General features: G+C 36.6%; 1 protein-coding gene across 1 annotated transcript in view; it reads right to left on the bottom strand.

The window, feature by feature from the left end:
- CALCRL (calcitonin receptor-like) overlaps positions 1 to 24236 on the bottom strand; it is a 31093-nt gene extending 6857 nt beyond the window's left edge. The window contains exons 1-11 of the mRNA XM_009334985.1: positions 24145 to 24236; positions 22965 to 23109; positions 21346 to 21456; positions 20278 to 20390; positions 17072 to 17163; positions 11240 to 11366; positions 9487 to 9640; positions 8174 to 8234; positions 7987 to 8053; positions 1972 to 2190; positions 1565 to 1606 (exon numbers count right to left, since the gene is read on the bottom strand). Coding sequence (XP_009333260.1) covers positions 1565 to 1606; positions 1972 to 2190; positions 7987 to 8053; positions 8174 to 8234; positions 9487 to 9640; positions 11240 to 11366; positions 17072 to 17163; positions 20278 to 20390; positions 21346 to 21456; positions 22965 to 23109; positions 24145 to 24192 — 1179 coding nt within the window. The 5' untranslated portion in view covers positions 24193 to 24236. The remainder of the gene's footprint in view (positions 1 to 1564; positions 1607 to 1971; positions 2191 to 7986; positions 8054 to 8173; positions 8235 to 9486; positions 9641 to 11239; positions 11367 to 17071; positions 17164 to 20277; positions 20391 to 21345; positions 21457 to 22964; positions 23110 to 24144) is intronic.
- Between the last annotated feature and the right edge of the window lie 1038 nt (positions 24237 to 25274).

The raw sequence follows: 25274 nt of genomic DNA, 5'->3' as shown, positions 1-25274 counted from the left end.
AAAGAGTGTGTGAAATATCGATGCTGAGTGTGGGCAAGTGATCAGATCAGATCCAGAACACTTAATGATGTGTTCTGCTTTGAATCAAATATATAAGCAGGGACTTGAACCTGGATCTACTTTATCTTAAAACCAGATCAAAACCACTGCCCCATGCCCACTAAAGTGTGAGAAAGCCTCTCTTCATCTTTTCTACCTCCTTGGCAGGGAAAAAAAAAAATAATTGAGAGACATACATTTCTGGGGGGAATAAAAACAAACCTTGAAACCCCATGGAAGTTTCATTGCAATTCAGTCAGCTTTGGACTTGGAAAGAGAAGGAAAGGCGATCTGCATGAATCAATTCTAGTATTAGCCAAATATTTACTGGTAAGTATATATTACTGTCCAATAATATTATATAAGCACACTGATACAATTTTATAACATCTGATAAAAGAAACTAAGGGTTCAGTCACATGAAAACATCTGGTTACTCCCACACATCTGCTTACAGCCATATACTGCCACTGCACTAAATGTAGAACAAACAAACACACAGATGTGTAGGATTGTAATTGTTCCTCTGCCAAAGTGTTGGAAAAGTACCAGTTAGTTTTTTGGTGGGGTGTTTTTGTTCATTTGTTGGTGTTTTTTGGGGGGGCGGGGGGAGGTGTTTGCAAGCAAGAGCCATATTAACAATTTTGCATATATATTTTTTAGCCTTTCTACCCCTTTGATCTCAGACATTGTAATGCCCTGTAAGTGTACTCTCAAGTACAGCTTGGGGGCCTGAGTTTCTAGATGAAAGTCACTGTGTGTGCTCCAGACTTACTGGACCTTTATCTATTCAAGGTAACAGCAAAGCTTGTTAGCTTCAACGGAATAAGTACTATATATTACTGAAATCCTGAAATCTTCTAACTTAAGAATAAAGAAGTTTGTTCTTGGAATTGACTGATGATGGTTTCTTAAATGTGCACTTCTTATTCAGCACAAATTTCTGACCCAAGCACAATAAACTATTAAGTTCTGATTTCTGGAATGATATTTTTCAGCTGTGCTAAAAAAGCGTTTTCCAAACTTCAGCCTAAAATTTTCCCAAAAGCTGTCATAACACAACAGTACCCCAGCACAGCAACATGTATGCAATATGCTCTAGTCCTGCTGCAGAGAGACCAAATACAGTGATTCTCCAGGATAACAGATGCTATACAGCTTCTAACACAGACAAATATATCTTCTGGATATTGAATTACATTTTACTTCTATATGATATTTATTGAGAATTTATATCAAAGCGACAAGTGTCTTCAATTCCGTATATAATCAAGGGACATGTATATTGCTCAGCACAAAAGGGTCAGTCCTAAAGAACTTGATGCCACGAATGATGGCATAGTCTTTCCCAAGCTCTGCTCTTGGCAGCCAGATTATTATTTTTAATTAGTTTTTACCTCACAAATTTAGATTTAGAATTTTTTTTAAATTATTTAAAAATTACCATCTCTTTAATTGCTGAAACAAAACAAAAATATACAAAATAGGAAAAGTATTACAAATATATTAAAAACTGTTACTCTACCTCTCCATTAAAGAAGCAGAAAATTGTAGCCACCAGTAGACCCTGTAAAATACAAATAAAAAGATTCTGCTTTATTTCACATGCAGATGGATTTTTCCAGGTTTGAGATAATTAGAGGTTCCTGATAAAATTCAGATATAGATAGCAAAGAAAATGTAGTACAAATCTAAACTTGGTGAATTATTTCTAAAGATACATTACTAAGACGTATTGGGCCAGCTATTTACCATGATGTTTCTTTCCTTTAAGAAATGAAAATTCAGCATAATGAGAAAGTTAAAGTAATTTATAAGAATATTGCACGAAAGTCTTTAAAAATGAAATAACACGATCATTTATCTTTTATTTGCTTCACATGCCAACTGCTATCTAGCTCAAGTGAGCAAAAACTGTGTAATGCTTCCTACCTGGTAGTGCATAAGGATGTGCATCACATAGTCATACACTTCCTCAGCGATCCGGCCTTCTGGTCGCCATGGAAACAGCACAAATTCAATGCCAAGTAGTGGAACAAGAATCAGGGTAGCTCTCACTGCTTTCATGTACAGGTTGGATTCTGCCTTGTGGGTGTCTTTCAGCTTGGTTATGAGAACACGAACGATATTTAGCAGGAAGAAAAGATTCACCTGTCAGAAAAGAAAATGACACTGAAGATATTCTGAAAAATAATCTCACATGCTGTTTTCTGATAGTAAAAACCAGAAACTCAAGAAAACTCATACTACATGGATAGCGTTGTGATTGTACAATAAACATGAGTTAAAACTCTTCGAAAACACCTTTAAGTAACTGAGATGTGGCTGTAACATCTAATATCCACATCCATTCCTCTAACTTTTTAAGCAAGTGTCCACCCAGATAACCATTGGTCTTCCAGTGCTAACAATCCACGCACCTTTCTCTCTGCTATCACAATAACAGCACACAGGTGAATGATTAGTTTTTTTTAAAATGATTATGTCTTTTTAGGTTGGTCAAGAAAGAGGATGACACTCTCTCCATCTCTGTATTTAAATACAGTTCTTCAAAAAGCTGCTACTTTATTTTTCAAATATGAATTTGACAAATTTATAGAGAAGAAAAAGTCAGATTTTAAAAAAATAAAGAAATAAAGTGAAATAAAATTGCAGGCAAAATGCTGCTACGAGGAACTGTATACTCCTGTAGACAAACAGCAGATTTAACATTCTCACAGTGGCTAATGGTTGGATTTTTGAATCATTCAGCAGAACTGCAAATGGGGCAAGCACTGAGATGATGCTCTACATCATTCTCATGCACTACTGAACTTGATTATTTCTATAGCTATTAAGGTTTTTCTTGTTAACAGTGGTGTATATCTGTTCATTCAGTTTGACAAAAAAAATCCCAAACTGAAATCACAACTATGCAGACTACGTCTTTCAACATGTGAGCACTCGTAAGCAACTACAAAACTAATACACACACACACACACACGTATGTATATGTGTGTATACACACACACACACCAGCTTAAGGATGTTAGTAACCAGCACAACAGCAACGTTAGGGATAATTACACCATATTTTCATCTATCGTGCAATAACGGCAGCCCCTTATAGAAACTACAGCTGGAAGAGACCTTGAGAGCTCAGCCAGTCCCATCGCCTTGCCCAAGGGCACCGAGGCAAGACAATGCTGCTTAGGGGACCCACTATGGAAGGGAGAGACCTAGAGTCTGGTCCTATCTCTTCTTCCAGATAATAGTTGTTGGCAAGGACAGACAACCTAGAGACAAAAGGGCAGGGCGGGGGAAGAAGCCAGCAGACAGACAACTCCCTTCTGAAAAGACTAGGAATTCCTGGTCTAGGAGGAGGCCTCTGTCTTGCTGTAGGACAAGTGCAAACATGGAATCCATTTCAGACCATGTGTGTCACCATGTCCCCCACAACCCCGGCAGAATTTTTTCACGTCAGTTAAGGTTTTCACAATAAACAGCTGTGTGTTGTTATGGCAACATGGCCCTTGACAGAGATGTGATGTTATTTATATTCTACTTACATGCTATTTAAATAATTTTAACAGGAAATTGTTTTACATCGGAAACTACTGCATGAATTTCTCTTGGAAGTCTCCAGCTACCTTTAAGCTTTGTTTAAGCAACCAAGGTCTTCTGATTCTTTCTCAAGGGATTTATTTAGATTTTATGCAGCCCACGATCCTCATCCAACTTCCTATAGTACACATAGACAATAAGACCTTCCTCCATTTCTAAATTTAATCCTTCTAGTTCAACATCAATATGTCTCAAACACAGAGTTTTCGGCTCTCTCGTGTTTTGGTAGCACGGCCAATTCCTATAATACTGTCCTTGAATGCTAACTGAAGATGAAAGTTGCAGCACCCAGGAGTAAAATACCACCCAGAAAACTATTTCGTTTACAACACACTGAGATGCACAGAATTTTTCTAATTGTTCCCCTTACCCACCAAAAGCAAAAAGCACAAAAATAAGCATGCAAAGAGTTTGCAAATAGATACTAGGGCAAACAGAAAAGATGAATGAGGCAAAGCAGAGGACAGAATTGAGAACAGTATGAGTGTCAGTAAAATATGCAGCACCAATTTTTGATGAATATCTCTTCTGTCACAAAACAGTGAGATCAGGATGAACGGAATTCTTAATTAAAGTGATGAAAACAGGTCTTGATTTTAGCAAGGTAGTGAGTAGATTTTTGCATTTAAGCAAAAGGAGGCCAGTGGAACTACTCGCATATATATTATCATCAAATTGACTGTGATGGTTTGGAAAACCCCACAGGAGTCCTGTTGTGCTAGCTGCAGTATGAACACATAGTAAAATACCGGTAGCTCCACAGTGACCTGAAAATTGAACCGGGCAAATGAACAAAAATGGAAACAAAGGCAGAGAAGGCAATCCTAGATTAAAAGAAATGTTGGTGCCTATACTGGCAACTTAGTAAAATTTAGGTTCTGCCTTAAGAGTGGCTGTGAACTTAGCTGAGCTTATAAGTCAGTAGGTGCTGCAGTTCTTGAATTAAACTCTCCTCAGGTCCCTGCTATTTCTACTTCTCTCCGTGTTGAGCTTGTGCTAAGCAGCATGGTAATCTTTATTAGCTTATTACAGGTTTAAATTATGTTTAAATTCCTCCTTAGGATGATATAAACAGACCATCTCAGCTCAAGAAGCTCAGATATTCTTAGATACTAGCTGGTAGCCATTGCTTGGCTTTTAATACAGTTATGCAGCTTCAGATCTTAGCCTGCTTGAGCCTAGCTTGCTTGGGCAGAACACCTGTATGTGCTCATGAAGACAAGTTTTATACCTGGCCTGTGGACATTTCCAAGGCTGGGTATATGAATGCTAAGCATTCAACTTCTAAACTCCTAAGTCTTGTACTGAGTCCAGCTTAAAGGCATTAAATGGGTCAGTGACAAAGCTAGGAGCTCCTCAACTTCCTTCTAGTACATGTTCACCAAGCACGCTTACTTCTTCTGCTAAAAGAATTTGCATCTATAAAAGGCTGTCAGTCTAAGACACCAATACACAACATTATTATATGGCAAAATAAACATCCCTGTAGTATTATTTATATAAATAATGGCATAACTAAATCAAAATCTGCTCTTTCAGTGGCACCAATGCAAACTACATCACTAGTGCACTAGCACATCTGAAATCAATACTGCCTTCACTAAAGTTCAAATCCATTGCTTTTTCACCCCCCTCTCCATTTTCATCAATATTTGTCTAGTGTAAAAACTAACATCACCCTCTACTGTTTCATTCCCACACTATTTCTTTAATTGTGGTTGCTTAGGCAAACAGTTGTAATTAAATGGTCAACTGAAGACAATTCCAATCAAAATGCAACCTATGTCTTCTCCCATTTCCAGTTTCTTTGGCAGGGATCTGACCACAGTTATGTAAAACAGGGACCGTAAAAGCAGCGTTATTGTTAACTTTATGTAACTGTAGGATTTGCAGTGATGTACAAGAGTTAAATTCCCATTGGCTTCTGCCAATTCTCCCTGGCACCCACTTGACAGTCCTCTTCATGTTCTTTGAGATCTTGCTCCTGCAAGTAGAAACAGTGTCTTCTCCCTTGTTATCTAATTTGCAGCTTAATATTGTTGCTTAAATGTCTACTAAGCATGACCTGCTTTAGTAAAGTGTGAAAATTGTATCTGGCAAGCAAGCTGCTTAGGCAAACGAGGGTTCTGTTCACAAAGCCTAAACACATGTATTTCATCTAATGTCTTTATCCCTGGCTTGTCTTTTCTGAATTGACATATTGCATTTTTTTGTTACCAGAAAGGAAAGCAACTCCTTTAAGGTACTTTCACGTCACAGGCAAGATGTGTAGTTGTGTTTAAACTTTGTGAAAAATATAGGAATACCAAAAGTATACGTATTTGTAAATTACAAAGAGAATGGACAAAGATTCTGCCCAAACCAACCCCACAGAGGCGATTATTATGCCTCCAGTAAAATCAAAGGACATTCTTAGTGTTGCCTTCAATGGAAAGAAGACTTGACAGTTTGGGACTGATCCAGTACATTTGAAACCAGTAGGAGTCTGGCCACTGTTTTCAGCGTGACTTTGTGGAGGCCACTGCTGGGAAGGAGAAAATGATCTTTCATCCTAAAATGAGGTCATTTCATGGAAGATGATATAGTCTCATAACTTTTAAACAATTTTTTCTGTTGTTATTTAAGCAAGCTCTGACTAATACAAATTATATTTCAGCTTTAAAGAGCTTTACTTAAGTGATATATCTGTGAAGAGACACCTGGGTAAAGGAAGTAAGAACCAACAAGGCAATGCAGAATAGCATACATTTTCTGGGTGAAGTACAGCACCACTGAAGTGAGCAAAAAACCCCTATCCCTTTCTGTGAAAACAGGATTTCACCTTCTGCGTAAATTAAAGAGAAGAAAAGTTGAAAAGATTTAGAATTGGTTTTAAGTTTACAGATTAGAGCACTAGTAGAAGTGTCTTAACATGAACATACATGGCAGACCTGACTAACAGAAGAAGGGATTATCAGTAATAATTCACACCCCAAGGGCCATGGATCTCAGTAATTTCATGGGGACTGCCTCTGGCTTCCCATGCAGAGGACCTCAGGTGTGTCATGGCACCAAGACAATCTTCAAAATAGAAGTTCGCCAGCTAATTTCACTGTGAGTGAAAACGGGAGTCACAAGAACTACAGGATTTATACAACAGTCTTCAGAGAGAATTCTCTACGCACAGAATGCCCTCTGCAAATATTCATTAACAGTTTAACAGAAGAAGTTCATGTAGATCAGAAACTGAAATTATTTCCAAAAAGTTACTTAATGTTTTCATTCCTAATGGATTTCCTTACATGAACTGAAAAGCCATAAGAGAAGTCAGTAGACATGTATACAATACCTTTGCCAGATCAGTTTGAAGTTTCTGTTACAATAAGAGAGATGACTGTAATATATAGTCAGCAGCTAATTCTGGTCACATATAGAATGCCTCTACACCGTAGCATTCTCTGCGTTATGCATTCACAGATATAAATTATGTAGACAGTTGTATAAGTAGGTACATATTAGTATTTTCTTTTATTATGCACCTCTTTCTATTTAGCAATAACCTATTGACTAAATTTCATAGGTTAAATTCAGTCCTAGAAAAATTGAAGTACAACACTGATTTTTATACAGGGGAGTCTTCAGTTACTTACCTGGAGTTTAATGTCTTCAGTAGCAAACATGCGTGTAATAGAGCTGGCATTAACTTGGCGTGTAAGACAGAACACTGCGCTCTAAGAGTTCATGAGGACTAATGAAGCAGAGGAGTTGCAATACCCCGGTGGCCAAAGCACACATTGCTAGATTAGTATCAGAACAGGAGCAGTCACAGATACTTGCAGAACTATTTTCACTGGTTCTTTCCCAAGGGCCTGCTCTAGTTTCTCTCCATCCCGTATTCCCACCCACAGTCAGTCCTGACATTCAAGAGTCCTCTTTCTGAACCTCAGTGAGGTCCAGTCTGGTAGCTGTTTGGCCACATTAGCACAGTGACACAATGATGCTCGTATAGGGTCAACCTGCCAAATGGCCTGGGCAGTGAGAAAGCATTCTCAGCTAAGGGAAGGATTTGAATGTGGCCCTCCAGTACTCCAGGTAATATTTAGTCCTTCCTTGTCACTAGCATTTAAGTGGAATGATAATCAACATTGCAAAACCTGAGTTTCTCAAAGGACCAGGGATACAGCTCCTTAATAAGGCCAACTTGTGTATCTGGTATGTCTAAGGCACCTACTGGGTTAAGTGAGAGTCCTGCGAATGACAGTGACATCTAAATGTTGGCTTTAGGCTCTTACCAACTTTATAAGCCCATGAAGAACAGCCAGAAAACAAACAAGGAAAGCAATTATCATCTGAAAAATGCCTACCAACAGAGCTGCACAAATAGGGCCATGGATGATGTACAGCAGATGAGTATCAGAGCTGATCCAACAACTAGAGAAAACAAACAGGGAAAGAAAAAAAAATTTGGCATTTTATTATCTGTTGTATTCTTTTTTTTTCTCCTTAAAGAAAATATAACAGTTTTGCACAGCAAGTTGAGATGCTACTTACTTGTCATTATAATACAAACTTCTAGCAACGGCATGTATGCAGGCAGGGATCAGTGGAAAACCTGTGAAGAAAAAACAATGTTTTCTTCATATATAACCTGGCTAATAACTACGTAAACCTGCATCTTTTGCAGCAATCTTCTCTATTTTCACCTCTTCCAAACTATACACCTGCAGAGCAAATAAAGAAACAGGGACCAACTCCGTTTCTATTTTCTCAGATTTCTTTCAGAGGCGCATATGAAACCTTATTCCCATTGTTTTACCAGGAATTCCATACTAACACACAGAAAGAAAAGGCAAATCAAGTTATAACTTTTTAGAATGTAACAATCAATTTTCATTAACACAGATGTTTTTCAGACTGCAATCTGCAATAAAGCTAAATAGGTAAGTAACATTAAAAAGGTAATTGTATAATACGATCATAGCTTTAACAGTATGATTATCAATGTTGATTATGTCCTCACTGATACTTGTTGGGTATTCAGAAAACAAGGTCACTTGCAAAAAAACATTTGAAAACAGACTCCGAAAATCAGGCTGAATTCAAAATTTAAAAACAAACAAACAAATAGTTATCTGGGGTCCTTGACACCCTGGTGGTACCTAATTTTCAGAAACTACCGAGCACCCTATGGTCTTTTAACCACATCTCAGTTGTGACTGTAGTGGGACAGCTAGTGACCCAGGTACCAAGTCATGTTATAGCTGAATGGGCCAATACACTGAAGCTGAGGAGAAAGTCCTCACTTGCACTTTGTGAACATGCTGTTGTGCATTATCTGAAATGACCAGGTTGGGCTTGTTAGTTTTGATACTGATATTATACTTGAGGCCTTCAGCTACGGCTATTCTGTATTTGCTTAGTGAACAATACAGGTCAAATGGAACTGCTGGAAAAATAAATCCTTGGCCATCTCTAACTCTGTGCTGACCCTCCACCCTAGACATGGCGAGACCTCTCTGAAAACAAACATTCATTCCTGAATAAACATCTTCAAGATGAGGAACAATGAATAATTACTTCTTAATGTCTTTTTTATAATAGGAGACTATTTTCTCTATACAAAGGAGGAGTCACTTCCTGACTCCAGAAATGCATAATCTCTCTTTCAGCAAAGATAGAGGTACATACAACTTCCTATGTTAACATTTCTAAGCCTGTTAAAACACTACAGACAAAGAAGAGGGGTGTGTCATCGTTGTTCAAAGCTACCCGCTCAGAGAAGCAAAGGGACAGATGTTCAAATTCTCATGAAAAGGAGTAAGAGATTGCATTAGCCTGAAAATACAGAACGTGAAATTGCATACCCCAGCCAAGAAGGTAATACCACATCAAGTGTTGTTTCTCAGCAAAAACAGCCACCACAATGAGAGTATGCAGGTAAATGCCTTCACACAGCATCCAAAAGTAGTTGCAACCCATTAGGTACAGGTAGATGAACTGTGATACTTTGCAACTAACCTGTAGAAAAAAGTGAGTATAATATAAATTTTTAAGTTGCAAAAATCTCAGAGCTTTATTTGCAAAATGGAAAAAAATACTGATAGAGTCAAACGTTAATGTTTATTCTGGTTTTCACTACAATTACATATTTTCTTTTTTTAATAGAATTTTCAGGAATTACAATTCCATACTTTATGGTGACAAAAAAGTTGGTAACTGAGTCTATATCTTTATTATTCAAACATGAGGACCTCGAGATCCTCAAGCATGATGGCAGAAAGCTCTAATGATATTTTCCCTTATTGCAAACATTGCCACATTTGACCATTCCAATCAATAGGGAATCCTTAAATTATCTGATGGTAACTGCACAAGAAAATGTACTTTGGCAAGGGTAATCCCCTCTCGGTTTTACCAATCACAAGATATAACTACTCCAGAGAACGCCTTATGTTTTTAAAATGCTTACGATACTTCCAATTTTAACCTAGTCATAGCTGCACTCAGGGCCAGTTGAGAACTTGCACAGTAGGTTCTGGAAGGAAGCTCTCTTGTTGGCATATATTTGTATTTAGCTTCATTCAAAAGATACTCTTCAATTGAAATGTTATGATATAACTTACTGTGCAGACTAAAATGCGAGGTTGTGAAAAAGGAGCAATAGGTAACTTCCAGATTTGGACATAGCAGATCCTTTTTTTTTTCTCCTTCTGAAATTGCTGTATGTTTGATTGATCTATTTCTGGCACTTAGCTTAAAACAAACCAAAAATCAGTATTGTTTTACCGTATTTTGCTACCTAACTCACTTGATGATGATTATTACCAGCTATCTCAAGCCTATTTTCCAGCACTTTGATGAGCTTTTACAGGAGAAAGAGAATTTATCTTTTTACTTGATTCAGCTTCTGGAGTTTTGCCCTAACTTTCACAGAACTTAAATTTATCTTCCAGGTCTAAATAAAAATAAAGCCACAGTTAGGGATTTGTTTGTTTATGTATTTCATTTTCAGGCTCTTCTGTTGCTATAACTCCTAGCCTTTTGGGAGAGGCTACTGATTCACACTTACCCCAGTATTATCAGGAAATGAGAGAGAGAAAAATCAGCCCCAAATGACCAGCTTTTTTATTTTGCTTTTTACTTTTGGAACAAAAGGGTCAGCTTTATCTCCCTTCACAAAAGAAATTAATTCTCTTATTTCAACTGAAGATGACAAAGTTAAAGCCATAGGAAAGTAGCTGACATCCAAAATATGCTCCAAAGCTGTTTTTACTGCCCTTCATTGGTGAATTCAACTGTCATAACCTCACTGACATCATCTAGAACAGGCTACTTTCTTGCAGTTGTTTCAGTGCAAAAGTGATTTGTACAAATTCAGAAGAGCAGTTCAGTATGCTCTGTCTCTTAGAGTGTTTTTAATATTTTGAAACCTCAAATGTGAAATGCCCATATCATTGTTAGACATCTGTTGTAATACATCACATGGATACATCGTTCCTGAACATTTTAACCTCGCTATATACAACATTTCATCAAGTATTCATGTCTCATCTCTTCTGTGTTGCTGAAGTTTTTCACATACAAATCAACAGGGCTGCCAAATATACTTTCACTTACTGGATTAGTTGCAACTAACTCCTGATTGTTGGCAACTGCAGTCAGTGAAATTATTGTTACAACAGAGTTGCAAACAAAAGAGAAAAATAGATTTTTATGCAGGGTAATCCTTTGGCAACTCAAGCTCCTAGAAAAGAGAAACAAGAACAAATGAATACACAGGGGGACAACTGTGTGTACTTGGGGAAAACTGTGAAATTTTGAAATACTAGAGCTCTTTATTTTATTAACAAGTCTTACATCAACCCTTTCTTCAGCTCCAGTCCAAATTTAATAGAATGATGTGAAAGGTAACACCTTCCCTTAAACGCCAACAGGAGGCAAAGCAAGTACATTCAGTTCCAGTATGTTTCCAGTGAAGGACCTGCTTTGTAGTGGCTATCTAAAAAAGATTTGAAGAGTGATAATATAACATGTTTCAGAAGACTTACACCTTTTTTTTCTGTTAGTACCTTAAGAATTTCCCTATTAACTATCATACCTGAGCTTGAAGAAGCTGTCTTACCCTACGTTTCCATTTACCCAAACCTGTTAAGATTTTTTGAGGATAATTCTTTTACTCACATTCTTGCCATTTTTCTTCCTTAATCCTATAGCTAAAGAAATACCCAAATAAGTAAAATAACTCAAATCTTACCTTGACTTTTGTATATAACTAAGTTATAAACCGTATATAGAATATAATTGCAAAAAGGAATACATAACTGCATTTAATTGTGTTAATTTTCAAGGCTTGCTTTTAATCTTGCAATAAAATTAAAGAGAAAAATATCTTTGGAAGGGCTTTCTTTTTTTTAAACAGAGGTGCAATAATATTAAATAATAGTAGAAGATTAACATAGTCACAGCACATTTCTGTTTATCCGCCATTCTAGAGAAAGCAGGTCTAACTTAGCGCCATTCCAAGAGGCAGGAGTGCTTCTCATTCAAGTTTTTCCAAAGAAATTCAGCTTTACAGACAAACACAAAAGAACATAGAAAGCCTATATGGATATATATATACAATTCAGATCACTGGGATATTAAAGCTTATTGCTCCAAAGTCCTGAAAAAGCAAGTAACATCCATTTTGTTATGAAAGCAGATGATCCATTGACAAAGTTGGGTAAAAATGATTCTTTTAGATTTAAGTTAGGGGGTGCGCAGCACATATGAGCAAACTGACTCGATCAGAGTCATACAGCACGTCAGTGCCGGCAGTCAGGAACAGAGCCCGGTTTTGCAGGGTAAGCATTGCTCAGAGAAACATCTCCCCCACGCAAAGAGAAGTGACGAAGCCTGTGGTGCTGTAGTCACTCTCAGGAAACGCTCTCTGGTTACTTTGGAGAAAGCATCTACTGAAGCCTGTGCTGTAAAGAGTCTGTGCTTTATAACCGCACCTACCTACCTCCATTTTATAGCCAGCAATATGGAGTGCAGTTGATTGACAAAATGAAATGACTAACTGGAGGAGCAAAATCTATCACTTACACATGCAACTGCTCTCCACTGTTAAAGAAATCAGAAATACATTGACAAGGTCAGCAGGGGACAAGTCTAAACTATCACCCAGGGAGAAAAAAAAAAATAATCAAGTTTTCTAGCCTTTTCAAATAGCATGCCTGGAAGAAAAGATAAAGTATGGACACTGGTGATTCATTTTTAATTTGTGTGGGCAGGAGGGAGAAGAACTTTATATTTTAACAGAGAAATGCAGATATGGAATAGTCACAAAAGCTGGAGGAGTATGTTGAAAACTGTTGAGAATCTGACAGATGAAACAAGAAACAAAATGACCCCACTGAACAAGAGAGACAGTCAAAAAAGACTGGCTATAGAGGAGACTGCACTTCTTGGTTGCGTTCTTTGCAACTATCACAAGGGTGTATGAAGCACCCCACAGATACATGGAGTAAGTTAACAGGTTCAGATATGCACAGTGCAATACCATGAATCACGCAGAGTTTCTGCAAGTCAAGCCTGGGAGCCCTGAGACATTCTAAGGCTCGTGTCGCTAAATATGGGGGAAGGAAACCACTCTAGAAACCAGTGCTGCGAACTACCCTACATGAACATCTGGTTTCCAAGTGTTATGTGCCTGAAGAAAACAGAAAAGAAAAAGTATCCAAAATACAGAACACAGGTTTGGACATGAATTAAGTGATAAAGTATATTCCATTAGGCTTTCTTAAATTTTGTCTTTCGTTTTAATGCCCAAAACGCACAAAGCTTTGATTATTATAATATGCAGTTTTTTATGTTGTTTGAAAATGTATTTTTATATGCTTCTTTTTATTCTCCCCCCCCCCCCCCCCCCGCCTATATGGTTTATATATGAGAGGAGAGGCAATGCTAGATTCCAGCCAAGGGCTTTCTGTAAACAAGTCCTGAAGAACTCTGGAATTCTGTCTGCTTATTGTTAAGATTCAATGCACAGGCAAGGAAAAGCACGTACAGCTAATGGGGCCATCTCTCAGGGTCATCCAGCAGCTGTTCCTGTTGAATATTCAAACACACCCATCCACACCCACCTCCACCCATGCATAAAAGGATTGAAAGGATCACCAGACAAGAAACAAGAAAGCAAGACTGATGACATTTAAAAACGAAGACTGCTTTTGGTAATAAAAGGATTTTTTCCTAAGCCTCCCCACCCTCCCTCTTCTGTTACCCTTCCTATATTCCTTTTTTCTGACTGTTTTTGTTAATGACATAATATCCTTTAATCACTTAGTTCTCATAATTATGATCTAAGAACATTTGAATGACCTACCCCTGGATTAAACCATGTGCAGTAAAATGAAAACAGACCTCCTGCTAAATTACCTTTTTCCCTTCCTATTTTAACTCCTGTATGTCTTGGGCATTAGGGAAAAATTCATTTCTCCATTACTTCTCCAAAAGAAAAAAGGTAACGTTTTCAAAAGCCCCCAGATGTGTTTGAGATCTAATTTTTTAAGGTATTCAAAATACTGCAAAATTCAACCAGTGAGAGCCACGTATGCACCTAAGGGAAATTATCCGTTCAGCTGAAACTAACTTAAAGTGACTTAGGAACCTCCTATCTCTCTATCAATCTATCATTCAGCTGTTTGCCCACTCTTTAAGCATAGTGTTGCTATCCTCTGTGAGTGCTGTCATGTGATTTGACACGATGCTTGATCAACAATAACTCCTTTATTTCAGGTGGGGTTTTTTTTGTTTGTTTGTTTTGGGTTTTGTTTGGGTTGGAGGAGCATCTTTCAAATTATAGCTCCCCTTCCTCTGAATTCACTGTTTTTTTCAAGTTTTCTCTTGCCTTGTTTTTCTTTCTTTATGAAAACCACACAAGTAGTATAACAGAAGATTTATAATAAACACATGTATGATCTAGAGTACGTAACAGAACGAGAAAGCAGAGCCACTGCAAGAAGTTACTTCTATGTGTCATAGATGAATTTTCAGAGAGGAAGATTGGAGTTCCAAGTTTATAGCCCATTTTATGCTATTCAACCAAGAACTCCAATCCACTTGGGGAACACAAGTCACAAACTGGACAAGTATTTCCAATGAGACAATTTTCCTGAAGAAAAAACAGAATTTCAAGTGAAAAAATAAAATGCACAAAAACATTTTAATCTTAAAAAAAAAATTCAAAACCCAAATGGTTGATATTTGAAAAGCTGAAGATATTTGAAAAAAAAAGTCATTTTTCTTACGGAGAAAAGCGCCACCTTTCTAGTCAAACCTAAAGATATTCTAATGGTCAGCAATCCAGCAAATGTCATCTGGAAACTACCAATCGACTAACAGAATAAATGTTTTGGAAACATGACAAATTCAAAGGCACCCCCACACAATAGCAAAAAAAAAAAAAAAAGTCCACCTGTTAAAGCTATGAATAATTATACAAGCTTCAGCCGATACATAATACATCCTGGTATTAATCTAGATCCTTAAATACCCTTCTGGTACTAAAAATACTTTAGAGGAACTGTACATCCCAAGAGAACAACTTGTAGAGGACTTTCTTTAGCTTCCTTTAAATTTTTTCATTTCCTTTTATATCCCAACACAACCACAGTCTAGAAAACGTGGTTTGTGGGTCTGGATTAATTTCATGTGGTTCTCTGAGAAGAGATGATCCTTCTACCAGAAGGAGAAAGAAATCCCTGGAGGGTTAGACAAACATGACATAGTTATTATGGTAGCAAAGCAGATCACCTGCTTTTGCATTAAGTGCCACAAACCAAGACAAAATTGGCTTGGTTTTCATAATATAGTACAGAAAAATTATGCTTTACTGTCTCTGAACTTTTAAAATCATATTGCATTCCAAATCTTTTTGCTTGCTCCCGAGAAGTCTATGTCAAAGCATTTTTCCTGTTACATTAGAGATTTAGTCTGTTAAACTTTTTGTGACATTTATAGCAACAGTATAGCCCTTTTTTATGCAAAACCAAGCTTCTTATAAGGGCTCAGAGCCACTTCACATGTTGATTTTGTGGAGGGAAAGTGAATTTGGAAATGGTACGCATTGTTTTTACAGGTCATATGCAAATAAATTGATTAAAAAACACAAATGTTTTGGTTTGTCCTCATGAAAGGAAGTCAGAAAGAGCTGAAAAGTCATCTTGAATATTGGATTTCATAAAGAGAGGCTACAAAGTTGAAACACTCTGGTTTGTTGGGGATTTGTGGAAATGTTGTCCCAGAACCCGGGGAATAATGCGTATCTAAATTGGAAACACTAATTCAGCCAGATGTGACTAAACAGGATAATTTTTTATCAGATATCTGCTACCCCTACCTAATCAAAGTCCAGAGCAAAATCTGAGCTAGCCCTAGAGTTGCTGGTGTATGTGCTATTCATACTTAAATGTTAGCAAAAAATAAAAGATGGAGTGAGACAGTAGGATATAATGGTAAGAAATAGGTAAGACCATAGAGCAGATCTATATTATCCAATGAAAAACGATGCAGAAGTGATTAAACTAGTGCCAGTTTAACAAAGAAAGCCTACACTGTGCAGTGCAGCATTTGGCAGAGATAACAACTTGTCTCTCTCAGCTCTGCTCATGTGGCAACACTCCTGGTTTCACCTTTCTACTAAGCCTCATCAACTTCTTAAAGAGTCTTTCAGGGGAAAGAAAAGTAAGTTCACAAAATGTGAAGTAATAAGAAGACTAATTTTAAAAGACCATTATATTACATATTGGTAATATGTAATATTACAATGTATTACAATAATGACATTACATTATTTTAAAGACATTATATTACAAGTTGTTGTGACAGAGGTGATACACCGCTCAAACTTTCTTTTGAGAAGGTAACATAATAACTATTAGTCAGTGGATATATAACTATCACAGACATAATATGGTGAATAAAAAACCAGGATTATTTTTATTATTCCCCTTCCTACTGTAGCTCTTAGCCTTACTTTCTTTACAGTTTATCATATTTTGTGGCTACCTACTTTGGAATGTTACTGTACCTATCATCTGTCATCAGTATTTTGGTTTCCATTTGCTCTTCAGTTTGGTTGATGCTTGGCATATCCACACTGTAACTTATTATTAAAACACTCCCCACCCCACCCCCAAATGCAAACCAAACAAACAAAAATTTTCCCATTTTCTATTTTCAACATATTCTACAGTTTTTGGTTTGCAGATTTGGGATTTTAGGTTTCTGAGAAGAGAAACCTAAAATTTTATCACAATATAGTGTTCAATGCCAAATGAATATACTGACTTTCTTCACCTTCTTGCTCCATCTAATTTCATTGGGATGGCTCGTATTTCAAAGTATCGAAATTAGGATTGTTGCAAACACTGATATTTGGTAAAGGATTTTAAATATACTTACTTAAAATAAAAGAATATGCCAAGAGAAATCAGAAGTGATGCAATTGAAAGACCGTGTCCAATTATGGCCAAGTAATACAAATTGAGAGCAGTCTGCAATACAAGAACAAAACCAAGCATCTGTGATGCATACAGAACTATTGTTGATAAAGCACATATTTATACATCTCTTCTGCATACAAAATGACTATAATAGGATTAAGAAAATAAAAACATTACAGAAAATGATGAGTCAAGTCTAGAATCCTTGATCAACAATCCAAATCAACACCTTACCAAAATCTCTTTCTGTAGGACAGACAACAGATTCATTGAAATCATCACTATAACTTACCTCTTATCAGTTAAAACAGGTTTCTAATATATACTGCTATGTGTTTTCTGAGTATTTACATAAATCTGGCTGTTTATGCTACTGCACTGAGTGCATTCCTGTCTGAAGCTTGATTCATCTATTAACACAACTCTTAAGTAAAACATGTGCTTCCTACATGAATTTATGTATATTTTTCCTCATAGAAGGTTTTTTCTTATCATTTAAAGATACTTCCTTCAAAGGAAGCTGTGATTATGATATTGGAAATTTAGTTTTCATTCGGCATTTAAGGAAGGGCATGAAAAAAAATTAACAATGACTCAAAAATAGTGAAGACTAAACAGCCTTGTTAAATAAGCCTACAGCTAAATTATAGAATTATTAAAAGCTGGGTAGATACAAAAGGTAAAAAGAGGAACTAGTAAATTAATGTTTGGAATATATATAACATGTTATCATTAATTCTTTGAATTAATAAATATATTAAATTCCACTAGTAACAAACCCCTGCTTTCAGTCATGGAATCTGCCTCACAAAATTTCTTGTCTGATTAAATGCAAGATCATCATTTTGCACATAAGGAAATGAAGATTTTCAGGTTGAACCTTATACTATCACAATAAAGCATAACTATCTGGATTCTACAGGAAGAATTAGAGCATACATACAAATGCTCATCTACTCCAAACTGTATGTATACTCTGAACTTATTATTCCAATTTAAGATAGACTAACTGCAGCTTGCTACATATATTGACTTTTGAAATAATATAAAAAGATTCCAGGTAAAGCTTTAAGAAGGTGGTAAGATGAGACAAGGGTACCTCTTTGTTCATGCTAGAATTTTTCAAATTATCATTATTTTTAAAAATGAGATAACTTAAAAAAAACCCCAAAAAACAAAAGCAATGCAATAGGTTTAAGTGAAACTTTCATAAAAATTTGGAAGTGAGAAAAAAAAAAAAGGATTACCCCTGAAACACTAAAGCTGGGCTACATATACATAATGACAGCCTTTCTATGACACATCCATATCCCATATCACGACGTCTTTCAGTGACCAATTTAGGCAAAGGTGCATGTTAAGGATTTAGAAGATTTCCACACAATTTAGAACTGGCACGAAACAGCGGTACAGCAGGGACTGCTGATGAGGGCAATAACAATAAGAACTGAACAATGGACAACAGTCACATTTATTGTGCATTATCTAACCCGCCTTCCGAGCAAAGTGAAAAGATAATGTTGTTTAATATAACAACACATAGAACTGTAGCAAGCAGTAAGGCTTTCTTCGAAGCTATTATTCCATTTAAACAATAGCTTCTGATGCATGAAGTATGCTGGCAAAACAGCCTGAGGAAAACTAGCTCATTATTCATAAAGAAGGACCTGCATGGATCTGCTCCTGTCTGAATAATATTCTCCCAGTTTCCAGCCAAATATTAGCAAGAATCAATGAATTATAGCATCTCTGCTAGTAGAATTAAACTGCCATTAGCGTGTTCAATGTCTCATGATTTGAGAAAATGCAATACAAAAATGCCTTATTATCATCTATTACCACCTTTTCTCAATATGGTTTCTAGATGAATACCCTACAGCACTCTTGACAGCAATGATGCAGGCAGTTAGGATCCCTACTAGATGTCAGTATTCTTGACACAATCTGCTACTATGAGCTCTTTTCCATAAGGTCCAAATTAATTTACAGTCTATCCTGACCTGCATTTTATATTCCTAGTTCTTGGGCATTTACAGTTTCAATTTACTGCTGCTTCCCATGACTGAATGTTTCATAAACGTAAAGAATATTAATGGACATACGGGGGGGGGGGCAAAATATGCAATTTTGCCCATTATATCCTCACATATTACAGAGTATCTCAGAAAGAGGGCATTTGGAGGTTTACCAGATTTTTTTTTTCCCCCCCTAAATCTGTCAATGGATGGGCATCTTCAAGATAAACTGAAGTCTCTAAAAATACTATCTATACATATACCCACATGGGTATGTGTGTACATAGAGTCTACCTTTGATATATAGAAAACAACTCTCAACTCATTTTGCTGCCTGGCCTGAGATAATTTTGGATGCTTCCAAAATTTCACTTAAATAAACTTGAAGTATAGGTTTTTCATTCATGTGAGCAGCTTAGTATCTCAGAAACGGAAAAAATGGCACTTGTGAGCCACGACACAAGACATACACAGGAAAAAGATCACAAGGAAAAACAAACCCTATATCTAACACTTCTCATCATTTACTTCCCTTTGGCCTCCAAAGATCCTGTGGTGAACCCACTCAACTACAGCTTGCCTACACTTTTTTACAAAAGATTAGCTCTGCTTTTCACACTGGGGAGAAAAAATCAAAACATCAGAACTCTACTTAAAGCTGCCTTGAAGATGTATTAATCCCAAGTAAAACTCTGGTTGTGCACCTGCTGAAAATCTGTCACTATGAGTTAATTGGGTAAACCCATGCACTCAGCACGTCTTCCAGAGATGTGCAAACCTCCTGCAGTTCTGCTGAACTTCAAAATTACAGAGCAAAACGTAAAGGTCTGCTCTTATAAGGCATACACTTTGCTTTCCACTAGATGACTGTGGATGACCTAGACAAGTACTAGTACCTACACATTTAAAATACCCATTAAAAAAAATATGATCATATTATTCAAGCAGTTGAAATCAGCTGTAAAAGCCAAAGCAGGTGGGTTGGGGGTTTTGAGTCTGTTATGCAGAATTCTTCCTTTTTATTCGATGTGCTTTCTTCTTTTTGCATTTTGATGTTGCATCAACTCTGCTGCCATTCAAGTTTTGAAACTTGTGAAATTTTTCAAATCAGTTTCTTGACACTGGTAACATGCATCCATTCTTTTCCTACCTTCACTTTTTCATGCGTATAGATATTACACTGGGTATAGTTTGTCCACGTCCTGTTGCTTTCTGGGTGTCTAAACCAATTCCCACTTGGATCACAGATCTTCGTAACTTTTTCTACAGTCAAAGTAGATGGAAAGAAAACCAAAAAAGAAAAACAAAAGAAAAACACAACAGTCAGCACTGAAGTTCTACTTCCTGATGCCTAGTATTTAATGAAGAAAGATTGGCAAACAAATGACAGCTTTATTAATATGACTAGAGAGACATTGCTTGTTACTATGAATTATGAGAAACTAGAGGCCATTGCTTTTGTTTGGCAAGGGCAACTGATGACGTGTTTTTCTTAAGAAAACAAATAGATTTCCCTCCTCCAATCCAGTATCAAAATATATCAAACTAACTGTTAGAGAACTACCAGATGAAGTGACAAGAATATTTAAATGGCTTGTTTAACATCCAAGATCTAAACTGAAGTCTGACATCCTACCACTGTAAATTAGGATTGGACATGCAGGAAAACATCAATAGAGAAACTGCTCAAGAACCAAACTGGAAAATTTCTGGGACTGCATAATGATTTCTATTGTCAAATAGAAAAAGAGGCATGAAAGGACCCTGGGAAATACCAAACACAGCAGAAAGAGACAAGAGTGGAAGTCTATGACATTTTCCACATGCTAACAGATGCGAAGTTTAGCCTACAGAAACAGGAAAAGATTCACTTCTGGAGAAACTCTTGTCGACTTCAGCTGCTAAATTGAGGTAGAAGATTAAGTCATATTTCTGCTTGTCTGTCAGAGAGAAAAGCTCATCTCTAAGAGGAAAAAAACTGTGACCTAACTTCAATTTCTATTTCCTAATCTACAGAATCCCTCAAGGACATATTTCAGAAAAGAAAATAAGTAACTTGTCAGTTTTCTATGTGATAAAGGGAAAATGCAAATAATGGGTTTGGAGTTACTGAAATTCTGGAGCATTAGTGACTTGAGTGGGGATACAGGAGGCATCAAGCACCCAGAACCTCATTTTATTATGAAATATGTTGATATAGAAGCCCATGCACACTTACCTGATGGGTTGAAATCCTGAAAGTAGTCAGGACAACGCTGAACTGATACAGTTCCGGCAGCAACATCACTCCAGCACAACCAGCCATCCCATGTCCTGTTACAGTAAGGACCTGCAAACAAGTAGAGACCTGATAATAAAATAACAACCCTTCTTTCATAATAGTCTTTCAAAAGTAAGATGTAAGACTGCATAAGGTAAGTTTCTCACAGCAATGAGAAAAACAGAAAACAGAAACATAAGATTTAGCAGTAGTTAGTTAAAACTCCACTTAATAAAAATAGTTCCTTATATGTACATTTCTTCAAACACATTTTAAAATCCATCATCATTCACCTTGAAATGGTCTACATCTACAATTTACAAACCTCAGATCTAGAGCACGGTGGGCAAAAAACCCTAAATCAATTCAGACCAAATAATGCACATTAGCAAAGAGCCTTAAGCTTGCAAAGACCATTTTACTGAATTTATTTACATTTTGGATGTATAACAAGCCTATACATGTGTTTACTAGTTCATTGAAAACACAGTGGTATCCTAGAAGCCATCAGAAAGCCTGGCTGGGAGGCAGCCACAGCTCCTCTGCCTCAGGCAGAGCTGGGACTGCAGCGGTCATTGTGGACAGACACTTCTCTAAGTGCTCCAGGGCCAGGGAATCCACAGTGTCCCTCAAGAGCCTGTTTCAATGCCTCATTGCACTCACGCAAATTTTAACATCTAAAATAAATCTCCCTTGAGAATGAGCTGGGGTTTTATAAACAAATCCTTTCCGAAAAGGCACGCAGAATGACTGATCCTCTCTACAAATTTGAAGATGTTTTTAGTATCTTCCTTCAGTTTTCTTTTTAAGGCTTAATAATGCCCCCCATCTCAAAGGCTGCATTTTTCAAACATCATGTAATTCCTCCTTGTCTCATCAGAAGATTTTCCAATTTGTCTAGATCCTTCTGAAGCTGTGATGCCGCAGGCTGGACATAAGCTTACTCCGTCATACTCTTATCCATTTCTGACCTCCAGACATTCAGTTCCTCCAAAGAATAATTTCTTTTTTTGCAGTTGCAAGAATGCAACTGCATCTTCTTGCCTCAAAAGCCATTCAATGTTTCCAGAAGTTATAAAGTCAGAATCAGTGAATACAGCGACAGGTAGAGTTACTGAGGTTATCTCTGAATGAGTTACCAGAAAAAGCATTAATGACACTAACACAACCCTCAGAGCAGCAAAATTATGTGTATCAAGATACTTTCAATTTTTAAAGGCAGATGTGACCAGGAGAAAGAGGTATTGTAAGAGCATGAAATGAAATAAAGTGGTAAGATTAATCAGTCGCCATTTTTTAATCAGGATATCTATTTAAACTAACATTTTCTTATCTCATCAGAAATAAAAGCTTTGTGTTATACAAGAAGTGGTGCTATGGACAGGTATTATAACATATTACTTTAGCTTCATGAATCCCAAAGTGACGTTTCTAAATAATTGTACAAATACAGTTACAGTCTGAAAAACAATTGCTACCAAGACAAGAAATTAGTATAACTAAAGAATCCTGAACTACTGTAATTAAATCTGTTGACCATTCGCCTTTGTAAAACCTTATAAGAAAATAATCTCTACCTTCTTTCCTATGAATAGGATCTTGCATAATTTTCTGGTAGCATTCATACTGCGCTGTCATAATTTTATTCCGTGTAACACTCAGTTGAGTGAAGTCCTCCGTCATATTCTGATGCCCTTCAGATGGTATAGCAGTGGCAAAAAACTAAGAGGAAAAAGACTTTTTTTTTTAGCAAGTCATGTACAAACTCCAATATAAACTTCTTAAACTTCAATCTTTTTAAATATTATATTTTAAATATTATTTTACTGAAGGAAAATGATCTTCAAATCTTATTACTGACAATATGTTTTTGTGTTTTTCTGGTTAATATAGCAATTCTTCTTACTACTGAATCTTGACAAATATCTCCTGAATGAGCATGGGGGAGTACAATCTGCAAGATTTGTAAATAATAATGGAAAAATGCATAGAAAGCACTGAGACAGTCAGAAGCATATAAACAGCTTTTGCAAAATCCAGTAAAATGTATCGAAGTTACATTAGTCTAAAAGGCATTTGAATCACACCCAAAATGATCCTTTATGAAAAGAGACTTTCCATATACTCTATGCACTGAAGCTTTTGGCTTGTTTAGAGCTATTTGGTTTCTCTATAATCTTGTGAACCATAAAGTCAAGCCTCAGAATGCAGAAAGGTATTCAAAAGACGTGACATCCACTTTTACAGTTATTGAAAATAATAAAAAAAAAAAAATTTAGAAAGTGGATCTTGATCAAAACCTGAACCTTTTAAGTGCATTTTTAAAAGGAGTTAAATATTTTGTAGGAAGCTACTAAACTTCACGGAAAAACAAAGCTGCAGATTGAAATACTGTACCACTATCATATAAGGGGTGAAATTAAAAGTTCCAAGGATGTCCTCTGAATCTGAGTTAGATGTCTCCTCCACTCTTCCTGGGGTCTGCATAGTACTGCTGATATGTCACTTGTCAACTGTTACTGTGAAGTTCTCTGCTAGCAAAGGATATGCTGTGTTCAGCAGAAGTAAATACTATTTCTGTTCCTTTACCACAGGAATTAAAAGGAGAACAGAAGGTAGATAAAGATCCTGCTGTGCAGAAACTACATTTGAACACAAGATTAGTTGTTTCTGCATTTCCTTATTAATAATTTTTATGGTATTCTGTATACACTTGTTAAAACTGGAAGTGATTTAAAAAAAATTCATAAGACTCACCATAGTCACTGATAAGAACAGCAAAAATGTGATCCAGTTTTTTGTCATTTTTATATCCGGTGCAGTGAATTTTATATTGTAGTTGAATGAACTCAAACTGCAATGGAAAAAAAGTAGGAAGAAATTTAGTAATTTATGAAAGCCAAAACTGATAAAAGACTTCATATGTCCTTTCTGAATTAAAACAAATCAGTGGAGGTCCTCTCAATTTTTATTCACACATAGCGACGCCATGTGATATACATGGAGATGTACAATATGATGTAAAAAAAAATGCACTCAATTCAGCCGCAGTGAATTCCAGCAGCAGGGTTTTTCCTGCACTGCTGCCTCCATTGCCTCAACTAACACCAATTCTCCAGAGGGTTTGTCTCAGTCAGGTAGCTGGTATCAACTCTAACAGCTATGTAGCAAGCAATTAGCCCTGAGATACGAGTTGACTCCTTGACATCTCTGCCTTCAGGCAACCATAGCAAACTGCAGTTCAGTTTCCTCTAAAGTAGACTTAGACTTTCACAAACACACACGCACACAATTATTTCCTGTTCTCTTCAAACCAGCTGATTTTAGATTTTGCCATTTCTGGAAGAACTGATCTAGTAAGTAGCCACTTTATCTTGAAGTTACAACTTTGCAAGGATGACAATGGCAATGCAAGGATTAATTGTGAGCTGTAAAATAGTTTCTGTATCTGCAGTAGCTGTAAACTAGCTTTTTTATCTGCGGTAGCTGTAAACTAGTTACTCTATCTGTCGTTTGAAGAAAACAGAACTTTATACCCAGAACAGCTATAATCATCTTAGAGTGCAGGCTGTTCTTGGAATTGATTCTTGAAATGTAAAATGCACCTAAAACATAAAATATACAAAATTATTTATTAAGCACCTAGACCATCTATTAAGCATAACCTGCTGTAACAACTCCCTCAAAAGGAAGGGTAACATGTAAGAGATTTCTCATGCAATATTTCAGTGCCCTGAAGTATCCTCACAAGATCAAAAAGCTGAGCCTGGGATTGAGATAAAAGCTTCTCTTCTGCTTGCACGGTAGCAAAAGACCTCTCCACATTTAGATTAAGTTATTACAACTAAACCACCTTTCAAAATCTAAGTATCTCACTGTAATAGCAT

Source organism: Pygoscelis adeliae, unplaced genomic scaffold (assembly GCF_000699105.1).
Source record: "Pygoscelis adeliae isolate BGI_AS28 unplaced genomic scaffold, ASM69910v1 Scaffold212, whole genome shotgun sequence".
Taxonomy (NCBI): Eukaryota; Metazoa; Chordata; class Aves; order Sphenisciformes; family Spheniscidae; genus Pygoscelis; species Pygoscelis adeliae.
The sequence above is the reverse complement of the archived record's forward strand: the minus strand, read 5'-3'. Positions and strand labels throughout refer to the sequence as shown.